The sequence below is a fragment of the Vipera ursinii genome, assembly GCF_947247035.1.
Source record: "Vipera ursinii genome assembly, chromosome: 2".
Lineage (NCBI taxonomy): Eukaryota > Metazoa > Chordata > Lepidosauria > Squamata > Viperidae > Vipera > Vipera ursinii.
The window spans coordinates 199,201,906-199,227,318 of NC_139513.1; the positions used below are offsets into that span (position 1 = coordinate 199,201,906).

Sequence of the window (25,413 nt, forward strand, 5' to 3'; positions counted from 1 at the left end):
TCTAAGTATTTAATTTAAGTAACTTATTCTAAGTATTTAATTTAATTTAACTAACATGTAAAGTTTTAGTGCCACTTTATAATGCCTTGGTGAGACCACACTTGAAATATTGAATCCAGTTTTGGTTGCCACAATATAAAAAAGATGTTGACATTCTAGAAAGACTGCAGAGAAGAGCAACAAAGATGATTAGAGGACTGGAGGTTAAAACATATGAAGAACAGTTGCAGGAATTGGGTATGTCAAGTTTAATGAAAAGAAGGACTAGGGGGGACATGATAGAAATGTCCCCAAATTTGAGGGGTCAATCTATTCTCCAAAGCACCTGAAGGCAGGACAAGAAGCAATAGATGGAAACTAATCAAGGAGAGAACCAACCTAGGAGAAATTTCCTGACAGTTAGAACAATTAATCAGTGGAACAACCTGCCTCCAGAAATTGTGAGTGCTCCATCACTAGAGGTTGTTAAGAAGAGACTGGACAAATATTTGTCTCAGATGATATAGGGTCTCCTGTTTGAGGAAGGGTTGGACTAGGATATCTGAGGTTATCCCCAATTCTGTTATTCTTTTATTCTCTTATTTATTTTGCAATTATTGCAGTAGAGGAGGTCATCCACCAGTATGCGATAAAATATCATCAATATCTATCTCCATTCTCCTTCAAATGGGGGACATGGTGGAAGTTTAAGCCAATACCTGGGTCTACCAGGATCTGGATAGGAAATAACATAGACAAATGGAGTGACAATTCATTAAGTAGTTTAATGTTTCCAGATTAGAAACAATTTTTGCTCTGAACAGGTAATGTTCCCCTTATCTTGGGATTCCTTCTGGACTCATGGTTCCTGATGGAAGAACAAGTAGAAATCCTGATCAGGAGGTTCTTTGTCCCGCTGTACCCTTGCCTAGAGCTGAAGAGGATCCTCATTCTGTAGGCATCTCACTCCTAGATTAATGCTATTCCTTTTATATGTGGCTATCATAGAAAATGACACAGAAATTTCAATTAGTGCAAGCTGTGTCGCCCCATGTTGTTATGGGCAATCTCATTACTGCTACTTAACTATAGGAGCTACAATTACAGCTGTCCATATGTTTCTAAGTGCACTTAAGGTGCAGATCGTTAATTAAAAAGCCCTACGTGCCTCGGGACTTGGGTATACATGAAATCTTGGGTCTGTGTAACCATTATGATCAAACAGGGAATGCCTGCTGAAGGTCCTCATCTAGTGTGCAGTGTGATTAATAGGGTCATGGAAATGGACATTGTCTATGGCAGCTCCCCACATTGGAAACAGTTCCTCCCCCCCCCCAAAATATAGGTAGTCCTCAACTTACAGCAATTCAGTTACAACGGCACTGAAAAAGTGACTTATGACCATTTTTCACATTTATAACTGTTGCAGCATACCCATGGTCATGTGATCAAAATTTAGGCATTTGGCACCTGGCTCATATTGATGACAGTTGCAGTGTCCTGGGGTCATGTGATCACCTTTTGCGACCATTTGACAAGCAAAGTCAATAGGGAAGCCAGATTCACTTAACAACCGTGTTGCTAATTTAACTGCAACAACTATGGCAAGAATCATCATAAAATGAGACAAAAGTCACTTAACAAATGTCTCACTTAGCAACACAAGTTTTAGGCTCAATTGTGGTCGTACGTCGAGGACTACCTGTACAAGTAGCCCACTCATGGCTTTCCAAAGGTTTGCAGAGACCTAACTGCTTCTCTGAAGACCTTCAGAGATAAATTCCTATTGGTGCCAAGTATGTTATACAGAAACTCTATAATTTATATGACTTAATGCATTGAAAGCCACTAGGTTGAAGCAATATATGTGTCTTACAAACAAAACAAAACAAAAATAAACATCAGAGGAAAATATGCTAAATAAACATGAATTGTATAATTAGGTCATAAATTAATGTCTTATGTTACTATAGCCAGCCAATGGATCTTACCAGAACTTCCGGGAGTATAACTGCAGTTAATGCCTTGTCATTGACGGAAGTATCTTTAACTAACATATATAGCCTTTCAGCTTCGGCAAAACAAGTAATTTTTAGTACAACAGCACCTATAATAAATGAAGAATATATTTAATATGACATGCCCATACTTATGTATAATACAGTTGAGTTACCATATTTGTCCCAATTTAGTATTTGTATGCTATTAAGCTCAGTCACTCGAATCTAAAACTTCATTGAGTATTAGGATCACTGGGGACTGGGTTTATTTCGGGAAAACAACACCTCTTTCCATGGTACCATCTACACTAGATATTTTTTTAAAAGTATAATGTTCTCTAGGAGATTAAACATCAATACATTTTAGTACAATTAGGGAAGAGCTCATGCTTCTACACGCAAAGAGCATTAGGGGGAAGGGGAAGGAGAGCTAGTGAAGTAACTCTCATACACCATGCATGAGCCAAAGTGACACAGAACGTCCAACAGTTCAGCTTCCAAATTTGAATTAAAACATTATATTCTTACCTTGGGATGAATATATGTGACTCACAGAAACTAAATTTGCTGAAATAATAATAATAAAAAAAATCAGTGCCCAAGTATCCCTTTTAAAAACTTTTTTTTTCTAACTGAAAGAAAAGTGTGTAGCTAATAAGTTAATGCTGTCTCATTTTAGACATATTTTAAAAGGCCAATTTTGTTTATTTGAATGAGTGAAATTTAAACACAAACTGTCCATGGATTTTAAGCTAAGGCTTCAGGATAGTAAATAGGATCAACTGGTTCGTGATAAAACAAAGCTAATTCCAAATAGTACTGATGGGAATGTTAGTTAAACAAGCACAAATCACACATAAGCTAACTATTAATTTAAGTTGCTGTCAGCAAGGATTGGATGGGCAACATTCCATAAACCACGGGCACAATTTTCATATCTGCAATTGAGCTTCTGAGGACCCAACAGATCAGATACACAACCCACACTGATTTTCAGAAATGTGATGGAGAAAAAGGGACAGAACGGTTGTGTAACATGTCAGGTTGGTGTTTAACAAAGGAGAGAATCCAATATATTTTCACCCAGCAATGAACCCAACTCATAAATTTCCAGTTCTCCTTCATTATCCAAAATAGTCAATTCTAATTTAGTTAATTTTAAAAAGAAACCAGTCTTCACACCTACTGTTCTTAAGGGGATATTACTTTAACACCAAATCAGTATTCCTTATTATTTTCTACAATTTCCCCCCAAAACTAAAATTGACTTATAAATGTAATACATTTACACCTAATAATACTTTCATGTAAAGTCATATACACAAAAATGGAAAGTCAGTGGCTGTCATTCAATTCAAGGAGAAATGAAAGGGTAGAACAATTTATAAATAGTAAAAGTAAGTGTCAGGGTAGTTGCCTCTGATTAAATTAAGAGTCTTTGGTTAAAACATTTTCTACAAGTTGCAGCATGTATATAAAATATGAAAAGTAATTTCCAAAACAGATGACATCTGAGCACATTTAAAAATATCAAAGCACTTTTCGTTTTATGTAGATTAAAAAAGACATGGGGGAAGGGGGTGTCTGACGTACTTTTGATGGCTAACTCATCTTTGAGGATTTTTGTATATTCTTCTGGAGTAAGATGTAGTGGTAGACCACCAACAAACAGATGGACACGCACAGTCGATATATTGTTTTCTACAATGTAAAATCTTGTTTGGTTCATCTGACGTAATGATGTCTGTGTCAGGAAAAAAATAAATTTCATCACCTTAAAACACATTTCATACAGAGAGAAGGTCAAGATTTTTATAACCATCTTGCTGAAACAAAAATTTCCAGACCATGAAGGATCGTTCTCCAGCAGAGAAGTTTGCTTTTGGATTTACTTGTTCATTTTCAATCTGTCCTACATGTTAGCAAAAGTTTGGAAACTACAAATAGTTAAGAGTGCCATTAGTATGAACAGGCACCCAAATATTTTAGAATAATACCATGGAATTTAAAATTCTATGCCAAGTATACACAATGAAGAAAATAGCAAACTATTTACTTATGGTCACAATAGTTGTTGCTACAGTAAACCAGAAATGCATTTTATAAGTGACATGTAACCAGCACAGCCACCAGAAGCAAGAGCAAACAAGGATTTTTGCCTCCTTCCTCAAATAAACCAGGATTTGGAGCTACTACATTGTTGTTGTTTTTTGCCAACCACTGGCTTTTTTAAAGGAGGGACAAACCCAGATTTCCAGCACTGGTGAAATGCTGAATTTTGTTCCTTCTGGAGTTTTTTGATTGGTTAAGTGACAGCACCTTGCTAGAAAAGCCACGTGGATAAATTATTAAGTAGAAATGTCAGCAACTGTGGGATCTTCTTATGTGTGAATCCAGTCATTTTGCCTAAATATCTTTGTACCATGACTTTTTAGAAACATTCATAAGAGTTTGTATAGTTTCCTTGTTTACCTTTCTGATGTCTTGTAATCTGCTGATAATTGATTCATGATCATCCAGCACCATTCGCTGAACTAAGGAGAATTTTAAAAAAAAAAAATCTTCACTGATTGTTTTTTAATTGAAAGCTATCATGCTATTAATTAAAACAGTCAAAATTGCCAGTATGGAAATTTCTTAGAAGTAAAGGAACTTGCAATTAAAAAAAAAGAGAGAAAATCAGACATCCAGGTCTTTAAACTGAAGTTAAATTACATTTACATAACATAGTGGAACAGTACAGTATATCTCACCTTGTCTGGAGCCCATAAGGACTTCCACCAATTTGAAGTTTTGGAAGCAATCTGACTGCCAAAAGACAGGTTAAAATAAATATTTAGTAAACTATAGGATTTAAAACTGTTTTTATGATTTAAAAAGAAAATTAAAATGTATTCATTTTAATAGTACATTTTGCATTGCAGTTTGAAAAACAACATGTTGTGGACTTTTATTAGACATTGAAAGACAGATTTTCTTGACCACCACATAAGTAAGTGCCAAAGCATTAAATATTAATTTACTGTATACAATGAGTGGGGCTCAGTCACCAACAATCTAAAGTGGAGCATGTTTTGCCCCAAATGTCCCTGTGACCTTAACAAGACAGGTGTAGAACTTCAATGCCATTTTCGCCTGTGGCTAAATAACAATGGATTATTCATTTTGGCAAGAATCAATGCAGAAACAAAAAGCCACAGAAAGGAAACGAGGATAAGGATCATTCTCCTTCAGGCTTAGCCTTAAACATTAGTTTAAACTATTTTGGGTCCTCTAAGCAGAACATGATCCAGTCCATTAGAGAAAAATGTGGGAATTGCCTGTTTTCAGTAGACAAACTCTCATAGATGCACCATTCCCTGAAGAAAGGAATGTGAATTACGGTTAGTATTTATAAAAGTACCAAAACTCGATCCTCATGGATCTTATCCTGATTTCTCATGCCACATATCAAGTAGGAAAAGCTTAATCCAAATTTTTTGGATCTTATGCAGAAGAAGACCCACTCTCTGTAACCTTCACTCCCTTTAACAAGATCATAATATAAATTTTAATCCTGACAGGGAGTCCTAGAGAATGTATAAAATATAACAACAGAGTGATTATCCTGACTTTCCCTATTCTGCTTCCCTTTCCCATTTTTCTTCTATCAAGTAAGGTCAACATAGCAGCCTTACTATCTAGTTCCTCGGACTTTGTAGGATGTGGAGAAACAGAAGATGTATATCAAAACTCTAATGCAGGGGTCCCCAACCACCAGTTCGTGGCCCGGTACCAGGCTGCAGCCCATTCGGAATCGGGCCGCAGAAGCGGTGGGCGGCATGCCTGCTGCTCATGTAAATGGAGCACATGCGCGCACCTGCCACTCACACAGAACCATTGCATCTCTGCACCACCACTGGTTCGCCAATCCAGAAAGGTTGAGGACCACTGCTCTAATAGACCAGCAATGAAATTCCCTAGCTATTGGCTTGTGCCTCTTGTTTGGAATCACAGTAGGATTACAAATCGAGTAAGACAATTAAATGTAAGTCATCAAACCCTGGAAGAACCAACTATTTTTTTATTACTGCCTACCTGGCATCCAAGTAGTGGAAGAACTTCTTTAATTACCATTTCGGTGGTGCTTCCCTTATATATACGTATTGAGACACAGGCCACTCCAACCCTGGATAAATGTTTATATACAAGATAGGAGAATCAAAGAAACAGAAACAATATTTTCTCATTCTCTACAACAGAACTGTTTATCAAATTGTGAGATATTGATCCTGCAGTTTATCAAATAAGCTGCTAAAACTTAACATATATATAACATGTACCTTACTTGAATGTGTCATAGGAGAGTGTCTGTATGAACTTGTTATTTATTTGAACATATTATTTATTAATGTTATTGTGGCACCCACTGAAGATTCCGTTTTGATAAATATGCTAATCATGAAGGAATTTCAAGATTCTTCTTGTTTTGCTCTTAAACTATAGCATTCTGCTCCGTTTCATTTTCTTTGCAGCTGGTTAAAATCTGATTTTTAACTCACAGACTTGCTACCAACACCTATAATTAGTGTCTGATATTATGTAATTGCCCATCAAGCAAACATGATTCTGGGTGGCAAACATAGCGGGAGATAGGCAGTCTAGGAATGCAAAATAAAAATAAAATAAATCATAAAAATAAAAAGCAACAATAAAAATAACAACAACAATGACACAAGAATAGCTATTTAGTACGACAAGGTTAAAGTTTAGTTAGATCCTTTTTAAAAACCATCCTCAAATGCATATAATCACTGCTTGTTTTTAAAAACTAAAAGTTACTATTTCAGTGATTAAAGCTAGTGAATAAACGATTTTAGTATGGCAATATATCACACTGTATTTCATTTAGAACAAAAGAAGCTGTTACGTATTTCGGCAGATGTTGCTGGAACAATGGTGCACACAGAATGCCAGCTTACTCTGAAAAACTGGCTAAGGATTTAAGAGATTTAAAGATTACAAAATAATGCAAAGATATATTGTTTTGATTTTAATAATTGCTGCTGCTTAGGATTCCTTATCGTCCAGGCACGAATACATATAGCTTTGCTTCTTTTCTTGTTCACCTGTTATCCACTGACCAATTTCCTTTGAAACATGCAAAGTAAAGTGTTTTTTTTTCCAGACCAGCATAAACAGGTGTTGGCTAAATTTAAAAATGTTGGGAACTACAATTGTTTTTTTTTTGCAGGAGACTCATATTCTCCTTAAAAACACTGTGCTTTACAGAAAGCCAAGGGGTGGTGGGAGAATTATGTAAGTGGCAAAAAATGTGTAAAGGTTGTTGCTATGTTATCTGACAGATTTTCTAAATAAATCATTAAAAAAGAAGCATCAGGTGGAAAAGGCCACGTCATCTTTATTGCTAGACTAAATAATCAAAGTCTAAGACTCCTGAATTTATAGCACTCCAACCAGGGCTCTTTTTTTTTTTCATAGAACGCACGGAACGGTGATCCAGCACCTTTTTTTGAACAGAAGAACCAGTTCCTTCTAAGCTGCCAGCAGGAGTACAGGTATGGCTGCAGAGCAATTTTGAGGACCCCCAGCAGCCCGATCTGGGCTCCAGAGGCCTCGAAAAGGCCTCTGCTGCCCGGATGTATGGCTGCAGAGCGATTTCACGCCATCCCTCCATGGCCAATGTGGGCTCCAGAGGCCTTTTCCAAGCCTCCAGAGCCTGGATCCATGGCCATGGAGTGATTTTGCAGCCCCCTGGCAGCCCGATACGAGCTCCGGAGGCTTGGAAAAAGCCTTTTCTTTTTCTACGTAAATAACTTACAGTACTCTCTTGAAATCCCTTCCTCTTCAATCTCTCCAATCAGCAAAGTGAGAGGGGAAAGAAATAAAGCAAGTGATTTCTGTACGAAATTCCTCCTTTGCCTGACTCCTTCCTGCGGTTGGCACAATTATATCACTTTCCATACGTGGAAATGCAAACCGCTTACTCTCTTGCAATCTCTCCCTTTTCAATCTCTCTGTTCTGCAAGGGGGAGGGGAACCCACGATTCAGGCACTGGTCAATACATACTGATTATAATGGCCATCATGTGACAGAGGGATGCTGCAAAAGTCATAAATGGTCATAAATAGCTATAAAGTTACACTGTTGTAGTTTCGAACAAGTGCTGAATGAGTAGTTGTAAACAAGGACTAGCCTTACCTGATCTAAAGAATGGATCGGTGCTATGTGTGATTTGTCAACATTTTAATTAGTTTAGGATGTTTTTTACAAAGGCAAAAAAAAAGAACATATTTGAGCACTATCTTCACATTTAGACAGCGGTGGATTTTTTTGTTTACAATTTTCCAGGCCTTTTTTCTTTCCTTTTTACTTTTTTATTATTTATTAATTAAATTTATATAACTGCCCATCTCAGTGAAGGTGATTCTGGGTAGAGAACAACAAATGTATTATATTTTAGTCAATAATATTCACATTTTTGTACACTTTTCTCAAAAGTCTACTTTAATCACTTTTTAAATGGAAGAACCGCATCACAGTTCCGTGTATCTATGGAATCTTGTGAATATCAAAGTCTAATTGTATTTCAATTCACATTAACAGTTCAGAAATGAAAAGGTTGCATTGTATCACCATGAGACATTTTTGTCTCCTGTACTTCTGGTCAAATTGTATGTTTTTGTGGATTCTTTTTGTTATTAATACTGTGAGTGGTATCAGCTTCAAAGAAATAGGGAGTCAGTTTGGTCTAGTGCAGGGGTATCAAACTGCCGTCCCACGGGCCGGATGCATCACAACAAAACCACGCCCACCCCATTGCTGGCAATGGGAAAGCTCCGATACGTCACGCGACATCACGTGACGTCACGAGTTTGACACCTCTGGCTAGAAATCAGACCATGAGTTTAAGTCCAACCTTAACTATTAAAGCCAGCTGGGTGACTTGGGCCCATCTCTGTCTGTCTGTCTGTCTGTCTGTCTGTCTGTCTGTCTGTCTGTCTGTCTGTCTCTCTCTCTCTCTCTCTCTCTTTCTCTACCCAACCCACCTGACAGGGATGTTGTTGTGTGTTGTTGACAATAGGCGTAAGATGTGTTACATATGTCCACCACCTTGAATTATTTGTAAACATAATAAAGGCAAGATACAAATAAATAAATAAATAAAACAAATAAGTATTATTATTATTTTTGATATTTCAGGGCCATCCCGCTTTATCACCAAATTCTGATGATTCAGTATGGAGAGATTGTTTCCAAGGATTTGGCAAAGGCTTTTTATTCCCCAAAAACTGAGCCAACAATATAATGGTTGTAGCCTCACTGAATGTGACTTGAGGGGGGGGAGCCACTCTTTTTTCAATCCCATCAAAGTGGGTGTACAAATTAATTTCAATTTTGCTATTATTGGTATAGTTAAACCATATAAAAAAGGAAAAGACAAGAGCTTTCCATATCCTAAATGGTGTTAAAATAATGCAGTGTAGTGGCTACCTGGATGTACTTAACTAACCCTTAAAAGTTGTTTCTGTATAAGATGGGCATTATAGAATAAATAACCTCAGTACTTTGATATCATGCCATAGTAGCTAGCAACTCCTGTCTGACTTTATTAATACTTGGACAGGAAGCCAACAAGAAATGTTATCAAACAAGCCACATGGATATGTTCAGACAGTCCCCAGATACAGAACTCCAAGCAAGGAAGACTTAAACTTCAACCTTCTTGTATCCTTCATATAAGGGGGATCTATGAATTGGGAGAGGTACTCTTGCATTCCATGGCAAATATAGAAGCAGCTGCTAAAAGCAGAGATCTATACAGGAGCTAGATAGGACTATAGTAATTTGTTGCTGCAAGGCATGGATGCCTTTGAAGATTAGCCTGAAGATTAGCAGCTGCTTTGGAAGAGCTGTTTGCTTCAATAATTTAATCCATGTTATGTCTGGACAGGGACTCTCTCTTTCCCCCTCCCTCCCTCCCTCTCTCTCTCTCTCTTTCCCTTCCTTGTCCAGTTCTTTCTTCCCTGTGCCTCATTCCCATTTAATCATATTCTTCTCTTTCTTCTTTTCCCAACACAGCTACTCCTTCAAAAACTAGTTTCTGATGGATTTAGCAACCCATGGTTAACTTGATTTCTCTGCTGATTTTTTTTTTCTGTTATATTTTGGGAGAGGGGCATCTCTTTGGGTAAATAAAGGTGCAACAAGAGTCTTCCTATTTGGAATTTGCTGAGAAAAAGACGACTCACTTCAGCCAGCCAGGATAAATCTTTATGACTTCGTTCTCCTTAGATTTAGCTCTGATAACCCAAGCCTCAGGAATTGCTTCTCGAAAGACAGATCCCGGCTGCGACTCTTCAGTTGTATCGTTCCTATTAATGATGTCGTCACAAAACAAGGCCTGCTGAGTGAATGTCTGAAGTTCGTAATCTTGTTGATCATCATTGATGTAGTACGCCCTCAGCGCAGCCTCCTACAACAGTAAATCCTTGTTTTTTTAAAAAAATCGAAAGAATATGCCTGAATGGAATGGCGATACAGCCCTCACTTATGTCAAATATACAGTTCCAATCAGCAGTTACATTTCCCCTGAGACGTTTTGTGATAAGATTGAAAAAAGTGAAATTCTAATCTTTCCTCAATATTGGCAAGTTCTATCATTATACATTATTATGTACCCCAATTATCAATGTACCCCATCCTAGATTGTTCTTGCAAATGCTAGGTGGGAACAAACCCAGTTAGCCCTGGGATGGGAGATTATTCTGTCATTCCAACCCGAGGCCTCAGAATAGATTGAGAAATTGCAATGACATTTCAGAAAGAAAGAAAAAACAGCAATCTATTTTCCTAAATTTACTAAGAAATCAAGATGGACACATCCAGTCATCAAACTCAGCTTCACAGAAGCTTTACTTAGGCCCAGTACTCTTCAATATCCTCATAAATGACTTAGGGAATAGAAGGGGATCTCATCAAATTTGCAGAAGACACTAAGCTGGCAGGAATAGCCAACACCTCAGAAGACAAACTCAGAATCCAAAAAGATCTTGACAGACTTGAACAATGGGCCCTATCCAACAAAATGATATTTAATATGGAGAAAAGCAAGGTTTTACACCTGGGCAGGAAATACCAAAGTTACAAGTAAAGATTAGGTGAAACCTGGCTCAAAAACAGTAACTGTGAGAGGGACCTTGGAGTCCTGGTGGACGATCACTTAAACATGAGTCAGCAATGTGCGGCAGCAGCCAAAAAAGCTAATACAATCCTTGCTTGTATAAACAGACGCACAGAATCAAAATCATGTGAAACATTAGTACCACTTTAAAAAGTCTTAGTAAGGCCACATCTGGAATACTGCATCCAGTTTTGATCACTACATTACAAAAAAGATGTTGGGTCTGGGGGAAAAAAAAGTGCAAAGAAGAGCAACTAAGATGATTAAAGGCCTGGAGACTAAAACATATGAAGAACGGATGCAGGATTTGGGAATGGCCAGTCTAGAGAAAAGAAGAACTAGGGGGGACATGATAGTAGTATTCCAGTATTTGAGAGGCTGCCACAAGGAGGAAGGGGTCAATTTATTTTCCAAAGCATCAGAAGGCAATACAAGAAACGACGGATGAAAACTAAGGAGAGAAGCAACCTGGAATTAAGGAGAAACTTCCTAACACTGAGGTCAATTAACCAGTGGAACAGCTTGCCTTAAGACGTTGTGGGTGCTTCATCACTTGAGGTTTTTAAGAAGAGACTGGGCAGCCACTTGTCTGAAATGATATAGGCACTCCTGCTTGAGCAGGGGGCTCGACTAGAAGACCTCAAAGGTCCCTTCCAGATTCTATTCTGTTCTGTTCCGTTCCATTATATTCCTTTGTTGGTACAGTAACAATTTGCAACCAGATGTCCCCTCCCATTAAGTAGGCATAACTTAATAACCTCCAAATATTGATTCCCTATTTAAAGTCAATCGAAACTCAAAATACAAGTAGCAACATTACGCACATGGCAAATACTGTTAAATATATTGAAAATTAAGATAAAATTTAAAACAGAGGTTAACTCAAGTAAGTTTATTACAAAGACCAGAGATAAAAAAACAGATATCTATGTCAGTATTATACCAGCTAGTAATTACTTTCTCACTGATTACTGTTTTGCCATAAAAGAATAATACTTGGTCCAAATTTTTACTCTCTTTTACAAGCATAATTAAATTCTACAGAATTTTGAATGAATGAATGAACCTTTGTAGTCAAACTATACATTGAGATTGGCTGAGCCTCTCTTGGTGCCCCCACCCCCAACTCACAGTGACAACAAATTTTCAATAAACAGAGAAGTCAGTTTGGTTTGTTGGCATTCTTACCACAACTTCTTCATTTTTTGTAATCCTCGGAACTGTAATGAGACGATACTGATTACGTTTTACTGCGTCATTCCCATCGTATATTTTTAGTATTTGCTTACCTAAAACAAAAATAAGCATTCTAATATATAACACAAGAAATACAGTTAAGTAGCATACGCTTCCAAATTGCTGAGGTTTTTGAAACGAAATTCTTAATTGCAATATTAATGGATTGTGATTGCAGTTCTACGATTTACATGATCAAAGAGGCTACATTGAGTATCATACGGTCTATAAGAAATGAGCAAAGATTTCTCAGATGCGTTTTAAAAACATTTTCTCTTCCACTCTTGAGCTGTACTAGCTGCCATCTAGATTACCATATGAAGAGTTCTGCTTTGCTACAAGCTCCATAAGGTTCGAATCCCACCAGGCTCAAGGTTGACTCAGCCTTCCATCCTTCCGAGGTAGGTAAAATGAGGACCCAGATTGTTGGGGGCAATAAGCTGACTTTGTAATAATGCCGCTTGGGGTGTGTGTGAAAGCCCTAATAAGCAGGCATATACATAGAATGAAGGCTACTGCTAAGCTTATAAGCCGCCCTGAGTCTTCGGAGAAGGGCGGGATATAAATGGAATTAAAATAAAAAAATATAAAAAAATAATCAGAAGCTAGATAAATCATCAGTCAGAGGTCTTCTCTACTGCAGTGTTTTGCAACCTGGGCAACATTAATTCACGTTAACTTCAATTACCAGAATTCCGACAGTTGTAATCCATATGTCTTGAGGTTCCCACTGAGAAACATTGCTCTAGTGCAGGGGTAGGCAACCTCGGCTCCTTTATGACTCATGGACTATGCTGACTCAGGAATTCTGGGAGTTGAGGTCCATGAGTCATAAAAGAGCCAAGGTTGCCTACCCCTGCGTCTAGTGCACAGGTCTGCGACCCGCGGCTCCGGAGCCGCATGCGGCTCTTTCAGCTGTCTCCTGCGGCTCCCAGTCTTCTGCTATGTGTAGTCCAAAAAAAAAAAGTGGGACTAAAAAAAGTTCAACCAATCAATTCAAATATGCAGGGTAGGTGCATATCTCGCCTTGGCTCCACTCTTCAGTCAAACCCTGTTCTGCGCATGTGCGCATGTACATGCATGCCCACACATTTTTTTGCGGCTCCCAGTTTTTTCTTTTGTGAGGGAACCGGTTCCGAGTGGCTCTTTCACTGTTTCAGGTTGCTGACCCCTGGTCTAGTGGATCATGCATTGATCAGGGAATTGGACAAAATTATGTTTAAGACCTACACATTTTTTAATCAGAAGCTAGATAGTCATCAGTCAGAAGTCCTTTAAGTGCAGTGTCTCTCAACTTTAAGACATGTGGACTTAAAGACATGTGGGATTCCATTATTCTAAACCCTTAGAAATTTCATTGGCACCTTTTCATTTACAATCCTGCATGACCTAGCTACATTTGGATCCAAACAGATCTTGAGAACCAATGCTAAATTACCCAACACCATGATTTATGGCTGTACAAGTCTGCCAGTCTTCATAGCAATAGCAACAGCAACAACAACAGCAATAGCACTTACACTTATATACCACCCCATAGTGCTTTAAAGTACTCTCTGAGCAGTTTACAGAGTCAGCATATTGTCCCCCAACAATCTGGGTCCTTATTTTACCATCCTGTGAAGGATGGAAAGCTGAGTCAACCTTGAGCCTCATTAGGATCGAACTCTTGGCAGTGGGCAGAGTTAGTTTGCAATACTTCATTCTAACCACTGCGCCACCAGGGTTCATAAATATAAACCATCAGTGCCATAATGCTAAACTCCATTTCTATATAAGCCTCCATTCAAATAGTGCACACAGTCTAGACTTGCTTAAGAAAAAGAGCTTCACATCCACAGTCATACCCACGTTCCATTTATAGACAATATTTATTACATTTTCATCATCCTAAGACAGTAATAATTTTAATTTTATACAGCAAAAAAATGAGTCACAGCACAATTTTTAAAAGCGTATAAAATTGATAAAACCAATATGATCTTCAGCACTTCATGCTATGAACTCTTATTTTTAGCTCAGGGAACAAAGTTTAGGAGGCCCCAATGACGAAAGAAATATTGACACGAGTAAAATAAGCCTCCAAAACTGTAATTTGAAATATTTAAATAGTTTGAAATTCTCTGAGAACAGAAACACATAGAATTTTAAAAAACTAAAACCAATTAGCATGTGCACAAAACACTGCTCATATAAAATAAAACAAAATTAATAAAAAACATACTGTGAATCAGGAATAATAATGTTGAATCTTTCTTACTAGAGGCTTCACAATGTTTTAGGGCTCAGTCCGTGAGATTCTGTTACTTTATGCCCTATTTCTGAAAATGTTAATAATATATTAAAAAAAATCTGAATGCTAAATCCTGCTAAATATTCAATATAACCATAAAGGTATTGGAAAGGTTTTTAAAAACATGCTGGTTAAGTAGTTGCTTTTAAAATATACGCTGTTGTAAAACACAATCTGATTTCATAAAATCACTCTTCTCTCATAGTTAAGGCAGTTTCAGATTTATATTTCAGCCCAAAAATCTACAGTTAAATTTTGGGAGAAGAAAGAATAGCACAGTCCAAAACCCAGAGGATTATGAAATTAGAAATAAAATCATCAGAATCTACGATTATCTCAGATTTCATATACCGTATCCTTATTCACCTACTGAGTTCGTGTTAAAGAACACAGGGTGGAAAATAGGACCATGCATTCTACTTGGAATATTTTGGATTTAACTTCAAGCAGTACTGCAGAATCCGTGAAAGCACATGGCGTTTCCCGTGCCCTAGCAGAAAATATATCATGTGGAGGAGGAATAGTTGTTTACAGTGGCGTAGCGTGGGTTGTCAGCACCCGGGGCAAGTAATTTGCGCCCCCTAACCCGTGCACCGCACCGCACGCCTGGCACCCCCCTCCTCCACAGTGGGCGGCGACCCGGCGGCTCGGATCGGATTCGCACAGCCAGCACTGCAGTGAAAGAGAGTGAGTGAGCCAGGCAGGGGCAGAGAGCTGCGAGTGCGAGCGCGCCCCCCCAGATGTTGTGCCCGGTGCGGCCGGCCCCCCCTGCACCCCCCACGCTATGCCACTGGTTGTTTACAATGAAAAACACCAAATATTCTAATGTGGGAAGGGATGATCCTTCAAATATTGTATCTTCAGCATGAAAAGCTCAGGGGGCTACCTCTGCATCTAGTGCATGAAAAGATTCTGGAATCAACAGGAAGGCTATACGAGAGAGGAAAAAGTGATCCCCATCCTTAAATCAAATGCAAGAGTTTTAAATCATTTTTGGAGACCTCATGGCTGAAAAGTACAACAAACAAATGCACAGTTAAGAGAAAGATTTAAGGCAGTTAACAAGACATTCGGAATTGAGCAATAGAAGACAGAATTTGAATCATGTACAAATGATTCAAAATGTATGCACTCTTGCTGAAATTTGAAATGGAAAACAAAACACGTGAAAGAAAATAAAACTGGCTGAGAATTTGGGACATAACATTATTGGAACAGTGGGAAAAAGTAGCTGAAAGGATTGGAATTCACATTATAATCTAAAGGAGAATTCTTTATAAAATGATGTACCATTGATATATGACTTCAGAAAAATTATCTAGCCTACAAATGTAATGCAGACAACATGAAGGGTCGTTTTATCACGACTGATGGACTTGTAAGGAAGACAGGACATTTTGAATTCAAATACATTTGGTGATACACAGAATCATGGAGACAAAGATTCAACTTTGGTGGAGCAGTGGGCTAATGCCTCCTTAAGTAACACCAGCTGCCTGCAATTAGTGCAGGTTCTCGTCCCACCAGGCTCAAGGTTGACTCAGCCTTCCATCCTTCCAAGGTCGGTAAAATGAGGACCCAGATTGTTGGGGGCAATAAGCTGACTTTGTAATAATGCCGCTTGGGGTGTGTGTGAAAGCCCTAATAAGCAGGCATATGCATAGAATGAAGGCTATTGCTAAGCACATTGGTTTGTGCTTAAATTGTAAGCCGCCCTGAGTCTTCGGAGAAGGGCGGGATATAAATGGGATTAAAATAAAATAAATAAATAAAATAAACTGAACCAAGAGCTTTTTAATTGGGATTAATGCACAGACAACTAGAAAAACCGCCCTGAGTCCCTCGGGAAATGGCGGTATATAAATGTAATAAAACAAAATAAAAAAATAAAATAAATTTAAAAAAGCCACTGCACATTGTTTTTATAAATAATCATTGCCGCATGAAGATTCTGAAATACCCACAACAGAGAATTGGTAAAGAAGTCGAGCAGAGATAGAAAAATTGTTTGCTTAGGGCAGGGGTAGGCAACTTTGGCTCTTTTATGGCTCATGGACTTCAACTCCCAGAATTCCTGAGCCTACCCCTGGCTTAGGGAAAGATCAGCTACTACATTTATTAGACCAACCGGGGGGGGGGGGTGCGAGACGATATTGCCACTTACTGGAATCGGCAGAAACCTGGGATTCTTTTAGTGATGACTGTGTTGAATTATCAACGTCATCATCTGTGGAAAGAAAAATTGAGAAAAGCATTTTATATGGCGGATGCATAGAGTTAATGTATTGCTTTAAAGATACTGCAGTATTCAGGGAAAGAAGGACTGCCAATGTTGCTCTTCTGGCATTGACATAATCTACTACATAATGAAAAGTGCTGAATCAGGATACTAATGACATTTATGCCCTTGGGGGATTAAAAATCCCTATAGCCACAACAAAACTATTCCACAGCAGAGATGTGCAAACTTCATTAACCTTGGAACATTCTGCTCCTGAATCAAAGAACCTGGCACAAATGTATTATATTTTATGTATTATTTTTATGAACAAGAAAATGATATTGCAAAAATCTATGTTCAGCTTCCTATTGGGGGTTCCTGAATCCACAAACTTAAAATACATGGTTTTGGTTGGACAGCTGATGTCAGGATTATACATGAAATTCCAATTAACTGATTTATTTATTTTTACTACTCATGCTTAAGTGCAAGATAAATGTGCTAAATAAGGGTCAACAGGATTCAAGAGAGGGTGGACCTGGGTGTATTTTTGGCTACGTAGTTACTCCAGACTGATTCCTCTTTTGATTCCATCCCCAGATTCTGCCATCCCTTCTCTTAACTGATGGACAAAGCTGAGACTACCAATTGGCTTAGCTGCTCACAGAATAGTGTTCCCACAGAGGAAAAAGAAACACAGAGGAGAAAGAAACATACTCAGAGGCGGTGTGTTAAATTCTGGGGAAGAAGAATTGGGAGGGAACATGAATTAAGATGCAGTAGTTGGCCACCTAGATGGATTTAAACATTGATGTCTGTTGACAATTGGCTGGTGGTAAAAAAAAAAGGGCGGCTGGTAAATCTGTAATATGTTGGGAAATGCTTACTTTAGAGCTTAAAGAATACAAATGGGTAGACGACAGCCCAGGGAAAAACTCACCAAAACTCTAAAAAGGAAGTATCTTGGCTTTTTATTTATGTTTGTTTTAATTAAGCAATTAAATTTTATTGGCATGCCAGTTGGTGTAGTGATTAAGGCATCCGGCTTGAAACTGGGAGACTGTGAGGCCTTGGGTACAAAGCCAGCTGGGTGGCCTTGAGCCAGTCACTTTCTCTCAGCCCTTAGGAGGAGGCAATGGCAAATCACTTCTGAAAAACCTTGCAAAGAAAACTGCAGGGACCTTTCCAGAAAGTCTCTGAGAATCAGACACAACTGAATGGTGGGGGGAAGGGGATGTTTTTAAATATGTCATCCAAAAGACACCAGGCTCAAGGTTGACTCAGCCTTCCATCCTTCCGAGGTAGGTAAATGAGGACCCAGATTGTTGGGGGCAATAAGCTGACTTTGTAATAATGCCGCTGGGGTGTGTGTGAAAGCCCTAACAAGCAGGCATATACATAGAATGAAGGCTACTGCTAAGCTTGTAAGCCGCCCTGAGTCTTCGGAGAAGGGCGGGATATAAATGGAATTTAAAAAAAAAAAGACATGCTTGTGAGATTGGCAGCTATATAAATTTGCTAAATAAAATAAATATTTTTTTTCCTGAAAATGAAAATATTGGTCTAAGATGTACTGTAGGGGGCAGCAAAATATGGCTGTAGACTCCGAAGAAGTGTTTCTTCAGGATAACCCAAGCAAATAAATCATGTAAAAAACAAGTATACATACTTGTCCCATCACCAAATCTATCCCGTGTTGTGCTATAGTAACCTCTTTTTTCCCCCTACAAATTTGTAATTGGTTAGTTGGCTAGGAATTGTGAAAACTATCCTTTCAATCTATGTGTTAAGACAAAGGGAAGGAAGGCTGTAGTATACAATTTTTGATAAACTAAGAATTTAAATTTTATAATGGCTTACTACTTTGCCAAAATACTAATTTAGTTTTCTGTCATCGTCCTCTTTTTCCAGTAAAGAGTTAAAGCATTTTCTTATATTTAGTGAGTTCAAACCAAACCCCCAAAACCACAGTTTCCTGATATTTTGAACTGGGTATGACATTTCAACTCATACCTTTTTTTTTTTGAAACCTACGGTATGTTTCAAAATGTTTCTTGGAAGAAAAATAATCACCAAATCATTTGCCAGAATAGCAATTTACATTGACGATTACATATTATAGGTAGTCCTCATTTTGTGAGGTCAGCAACTGTTTGCATTTACAAAGGTAATGGGAAAGTAACTTTGGGACCAGCGCCCACATTTACTACCTTAGCAAGCCTGTAAAGCAAAGGAAATCTGAAGTAAGGTCACAAAAACAGTAACGGCTTCACTTAGCGATTCCTTTGCTTAACGATCAAGTTGCCAGTCCCAATTATGGTCACTAAACAAAAACCACCTGTAATAGACCAAATCAAGTCATAATATTATTTAACAACAATATGTGGAATACAAGAGAAAGGCAGAGAAAGAAAGAGAGAAAACAATTGTACTGAAACAGTTTTAACCTGACCCATTCTGAACTTTTACCTGTCTCTGCTTGTACGCTTTCTGATATTCGAAAACAGTGCATTTTACTGAAGTTCCGAGAAAATAATCGCACACAACTTGGGGGAAGAATCATGTTCCTTAATCTTCCAAAAGTACATTCTGGAGGCACAATCACATAGCAAGCGGCATGAGCCTACAGAAAACACAACATCAAGTTCTTAAGAAGGTGTGTCAGATGGCCAACGGGTTGCAGCACTTACATTTTTTGTCTTCTGTAATTTCGTGATATTCTACAGTGGCAGAGATCAAACAGACAATAAAAATGGTGGGAGTTTCATCAAAGTTAATACTTTTCTTCCCCAAAAACCTGCTATGCAGCTCAGAGTTAAGAACACTTAAATACTGTATTTTCAGCACTGTATTATTCAGCATTCTTTTAGCTGTAACTACAGGCACTATTAATTTCTCACAAATCCTAAACCATTTGTGAGCTTGGGTAATTATGTGAGTGTCTATATTCTCACAACTAAATACTGTTTTAATGGAGGAAGAAAGTTCACCCTTAGGAAAATCACAGTCTCCTTACAAAGAATGGGGAAATGATTTGAACACCAGAATGTTTCCTGTTCTTTTATAAAATATGTACTGATATCATCAGAAATGCCAGCTAACATTTACCTGCTCTTTTAAGATGACTCTTACTCTATAGTTCTACTCCACGCTATCAGACCTCTTTTGTGTACGTCTGTGTGTCTTCAAGTCAGTCTTGACTCCTGGCAACAACTGGACAAGTCCCTGCAGGTCTTTTGGCAGCATTTTTAAAGTGCTTTCTTCCTGTGGCTGAGAGGGAGCAACTGACCCAAAGTCACCCAGCCAGCTTTGTGCCTAAGGCAGGATTAGAACTCAGTTTCCCGGCTTCTAACCTGTTGCTTTAACCCAGACATGTCAAACACAAGGCCCGGGGGCCGGATCCGGCCCGCGAAGTGGTTTCATGCGGCCCGCGAAGCCATCCTGGAAACAGTGAGGGAACGGCCCCCACTGCCTTGGCCCTGGCCCAGAGACCCTCCTTCTGCCAGAGACCCCCAGATCTGTCCCACTCCTGCCCAGGCCCCCATAGGCACCCTTGATGCGAATGATGTAGAGCTGGCCACGCCCACCCAGTAGGCCATACGCACTCTAGCCACGCCCACCCAGTAGGCCACACCCACCCAGGCCACACCCACCCGGCCCCCTGAGGGCAACCACAATGCTGATGCGGCCCTCAATGAAATTGAGTTTGACACCCCTGCTTTAACCATTGCGCCAAACTAAGTCTATTAGTCTTTCTTACTTTTTCTTATTCTTAAAACTTTTATTTATTTAATATCCCACCTTTATTGTTTTTTATAAACAACCCAAGGTGGAGAACATATCTAATGCTCCTTTTTCCTCCGATTTTCCCCACAAAAACCCTGTGAAGTGAGTTAGGCTGGCCCAAGGTCACTCAGTCAACTTTTATGGCTAAGGCCAGACTTCAACTCACAGTCTCCCAATTTCTAGCCTGGTGCCTTAACCACTAGACTAAATGGGCACTCTCCTTCCCATGTATAATTACCGTCTTTCCCCCAAAATAAGACCCAACCGGAAAATAAGACCTAGCATGACTTTTCCAGGACATTCATAATATAAGCCCCACCCCCAAAATATGTCCCAGTTAAGATTGTCAGCCAGACGGATGCATTTAGTACCGTAATTTCCCCCAAAATAAGACCTAACCAAAAAATAACCCCTAATGCATATTTTGGAACAAAAATTAATATAAGACCGGGTCTTATTTTGGGATGAAATACGGTAGCAGAAATGTTACCATCTGTAGAGATTTATTAACCAAACACACAGACACACACACACAAACACCATGCTAATAATTCTGAAGCTTATTTGATTTAATAAGTAGCCAACAAAACATCCAGGAATTTTGGATTGCTAATCGTTAGAATGCGTTCTATCTCATTTGCTAATTAAGATAAAAGATTAACCACATGCCTTCACTTCCTTAATCTCCACAGCGCAAAAGATATTTTGTGTGTCTGGATGGTTTCAAGTTCTGACAGTAGAATACAAAAAATACTTTCAAGTTTAATTCAGGTGAAACTTTTAACGGCCTGTTTTTAACAGTAAAAGTGAAGACACACCTATGTCCTCGCTTAATGACGATAATTGGAGCTGGAATTTCTGTTGCTAAGCAATGCAGTTCTAAAGTGCAAAATCCTATGTCTGGAATGCTAAGCAACAGCAGTTCTGGCAAGTCCCGGTTACCACTGGTAGGTGAATTACTGCAGGTCATTAAGTGAGGACCTCACATGACCATGACTTCCAATTCCCTACTGATTTTGCTTGGGGGGAGCCAGCAAATCACAATTGTATGATCATGGAAATCCAGGCTGGTTGTTGAGTGACTGGATCACAGATCCATGACCATGGGGCACTGCAACAGCCAGAACTTTAAGGACTGGTCATAAGTACCATTCATTCAATGCTTTTGTAAGTTTGAACAGTTGATGAATGAGTGGTTATTAACTGAGGACCACTTGTATGCTGAAACCTTGCCAAAACTTCCTAATGCACTTTTCTCTCAACTACAGAGATATCCACAGAGTGTGGTCAAAAGAGTCAAGATGGTGGCCATAAAAAAACCGGCAGACTGAATCAGGTTCAATCACACCTTTGTGGTCACCATCTTGATTTTTTTGACCATCCCCACCTCTGCTCACTAGGTTTTAACGGTGGAAATAATCATAGGTTATTTCTCTACCTCAAATCAAGCTCCAGTTTTCTATTTAATGCTGCTGTTCAAAGGAACAAATGTTTTGCTCTGAAGGCTAAACATTTAGCCTCTAACTTTATGTCGTACCAATACCTTCTACGAATTTAAATAACCATTTTTATTATTAAAGAAGGGAGCACCCACAAAGGCCATGATGGTTTCCCAGGGTAGACGCTTTGCGGTTTAATGTACACTTTGATATTGTTTTGTTCCATGCAGTTATTGTAAAGGTCTTTTGGAAAACAGCTTTCTTTTCTTTTGAATATATCTATTCTGCGTTTCCTTGGAGACTTGCCTAACCCTTAATATGCTTACCAGGATGCCACACCATTCACACCTCATACCCGAGAGCACGTCGGAAGAGCCACATGTTTTCTTACAAACTTTGCAACGTGAGCCTGATGGAAGATTTCCCTCCCTCCAGTGATGATGGTACATATCCTACAAAGAGAAGCAGAATTATGTTAAGAGGGGGCATCATAATGTTTTCCCCTAACAGGATCAAACTTGGGAACTTGGATGGATAATAATAATAATAATAACAACAACAACATTGGAAGGGACCTTGGAGGTCATCTAGTCCAACCCCTGCTCAGGCAGGTAACCCTATAACATTTCGGACAAATGGCTGTCCAGTCTCTTTTTAAAAACTTCCAGTGTTGGAGCATTCACCGCTTCTGGAGGCAGGTTGTTCCACTGGTTAATTGTTTTAACTGTCAGGAAGTTTCTCCTTAGTTCTAGGTTGCTTTTCTCTTTGGTCAGTTTCCATCCGTTGCTTCTTATCCTGCATTCGGGCACTTTGGAGAATAGCTTGACCTCCTCTTCTTTGTGGCAGCCCCTGAGATATTGGAACACTGCTATCTTGTCACCCCTCGTCCTTCTCTTCATTAAATTAGACGTACCCAATTCCAGCAACCGTTCCTTATATGTTTTGGTCTCCAGTCCCCTAATCATCTTTGTTGCTCTTCTCTGTACTCTTTCCAGAGTCTCAACATCTGTTTTTACATCGTGGTGACCAAAACTGGATGCAGTATTCCAAGTGTGGCCTTACCAAGGCATTGTAAAGCAGTATTAACACTTTATGTGATCTTGATTCTATCCCTTCTCTCTGTTAATGCAGCCTAGCACTGTATTGGCTTCTTTGGTTGGGAATTTAATTTGATGAATTTCACTGGAGCTCTCTGTGGTATTGAACTGAATGTGAAGGCAATCCCTGAGAGGCATTAAATTCTAAACTTTCAGTACGCTATGTAGTGTAAGCTTGATTTAATGCACTATATTTCACCTGGCATGTTTGCTCTTCCTAAATATCCTTCAAATACAAATTATGCAATTTGTATTGATTTATACTATTTCCATAATAGCATAAATGGAGGAGAATGGTGTAATTTACCTTATTTGATTAATGATATTATTATGCAAAGGACTTTGAACAATGCAAAGCAGGAAAAATTAATATGTATTTTTTGCATTTTGTTTTAAATATTATGTTTCAGCAGGACATTCCTGTTACATCAAAAGAATGACTGAATGGAAACTCTGTCTGTTGCATCTGGAATCTACTAAAAGAGGATCTGTTAAACTAAACTATCAATGAATAGGTTTTAACTTAGATTTAGTCAACAAGGTATCCAAGCAATCGGTTACCACTTTAGTAGCAATGCTGTACTAGATATTTCCTCTGGTCAAAAGTTTCCAAAAATTTTTGGCAACGTTGCTCAATTGCTTGCCTGCCTGCCTGCCTATATGTCTGTCTGTCTGTGTGTCTGCCTGCCTGCCTGCCTACTGATTTCTATACAGCCCATTACACCTGTATGATTCTGGACATAAATTAATTTAATTTTGGTTGTTATCTGCATTTTTCACTTGATCAGCATTATTTAAAGGTGGTGGAAATTTATTCGGCTGAAAAGTAATCCAATAACAAAGAGTTTGGGAAATTTATTGAAATTCATCACCATTACGTAATTAACTACATTAATGATATTTTAACATTAATGTGTCTGTATACATCCTGTATGTAACACTCCCTGATATACACACACACATAAACATAGAAGCGTACACAGTCACAAGCAATTTTTTTTCATTTTTTTTTCTTTTTGTTCTTGTTTTAGTTTTCCTTCTAACACTGCACACTGCGGATAACATTTAATGTTTTTCTACTTTGGTAAAAATGCAAAAACGTTAACCAGTTAGAACAGACATGTCAAACACAAGGCCCGGGGGCCGGATCCGGCCCATGAAGTGGTTTCATGCGGCCCGCGAAGCCATCCTGGAAACAGTGAGGGAACGGCCCCCACTGCCCTGGCCCTGGCCCAGAGACCCTCCTTCTGCCAGAGACCCTCAGATCTGTCCCACTCCTGCCCAGGCCCCCATAGGGACCCTTGATGCGAATGATGTAGAGCTGGCCACGCCCACCCAGGCCATTCGCACTGTAGCCACGCCCACCCAGTAGGCCACGCCCTCCCAGGCCACACCCACCCGGCCCCCTGAGGGCAACCGCAATGCTGATGCGGCCCTCAATGAAATTGAGTTTGACACCCTTGAGTTAGAAGTATACTCACTTGATTTTGATGACCATCTTGATGACACTGACGGCAATCACTGCAAGCAAAGGGGGCACAGTCTGTGTGTACATGTATCTCACACACTGAAATAAATGGGGGAAAGCAAAATGAACTTTCCTCTGCATGTTTATCCACGTACATCTCTATATTTACTTCTTTCTAGGATAACCTTTAAAAGTATTCTGAATACAAATTTAAAAGTTATTTAAATTAGGTGATCTGCTAAACACTTAATTTTCACAGTGTAGTATGGCTATATTATTATCACTTATTCTTATTCTTATCTTCTTTACTCCTCCCCCATTATTGGAATGATGATGAAGATGATAATGACGATGCTGCTGTTTTGTATGTACACTGAAAATCTCTGCACCAGAGACAAATTCCTTGTGTGTCTAATCACACTTGGACAAATAAAGGATTCTAATTCTTATATACAACGTAAGTTTAATTTAATTTAATAATTTAATAATTTGATTTCTATACCGCCCTTCTCCCGAAGGACTCAGGGCGGTGAACAGGGCAATACACAATAAAAATATTATGCAAAAATTAAAAAGTCATGAAACATTATGCCCTTAAAATTAATACATATTACAATTAAAACTATTTATAAAAACCCAACCCCATCCCATCAGACCAGGCCAGCTTGTTCGAAAAAGAAAGTTTTGAGATCGCGCCGGAAGGAGCGAA

General features: G+C 38.8%; 1 protein-coding gene across 1 annotated transcript in view; it reads right to left on the minus strand.

The window, feature by feature from the left end:
- Positions 1–25,413, minus strand: part of DGKQ (diacylglycerol kinase theta) — a 94,953-nt gene that overhangs the window by 24,131 nt on the left and 45,409 nt on the right. Inside the window, exons 4-15 of the mRNA XM_083353724.1 lie at positions 24,718–24,803; positions 22,466–22,591; positions 19,378–19,537; positions 16,858–16,920; positions 12,353–12,453; positions 10,233–10,456; positions 6,057–6,147; positions 4,733–4,787; positions 4,452–4,513; positions 3,573–3,723; positions 2,508–2,546; positions 1,971–2,086 (exon numbers count right to left, since the gene is read on the minus strand). Of these exons, the coding sequence (XP_083209850.1) occupies positions 1,971–2,086; positions 2,508–2,546; positions 3,573–3,723; positions 4,452–4,513; positions 4,733–4,787; positions 6,057–6,147; positions 10,233–10,456; positions 12,353–12,453; positions 16,858–16,920; positions 19,378–19,537; positions 22,466–22,591; positions 24,718–24,803 (1,274 nt within the window). The remainder of the gene's footprint in view (positions 1–1,970; positions 2,087–2,507; positions 2,547–3,572; positions 3,724–4,451; positions 4,514–4,732; positions 4,788–6,056; positions 6,148–10,232; positions 10,457–12,352; positions 12,454–16,857; positions 16,921–19,377; positions 19,538–22,465; positions 22,592–24,717; positions 24,804–25,413) is intronic.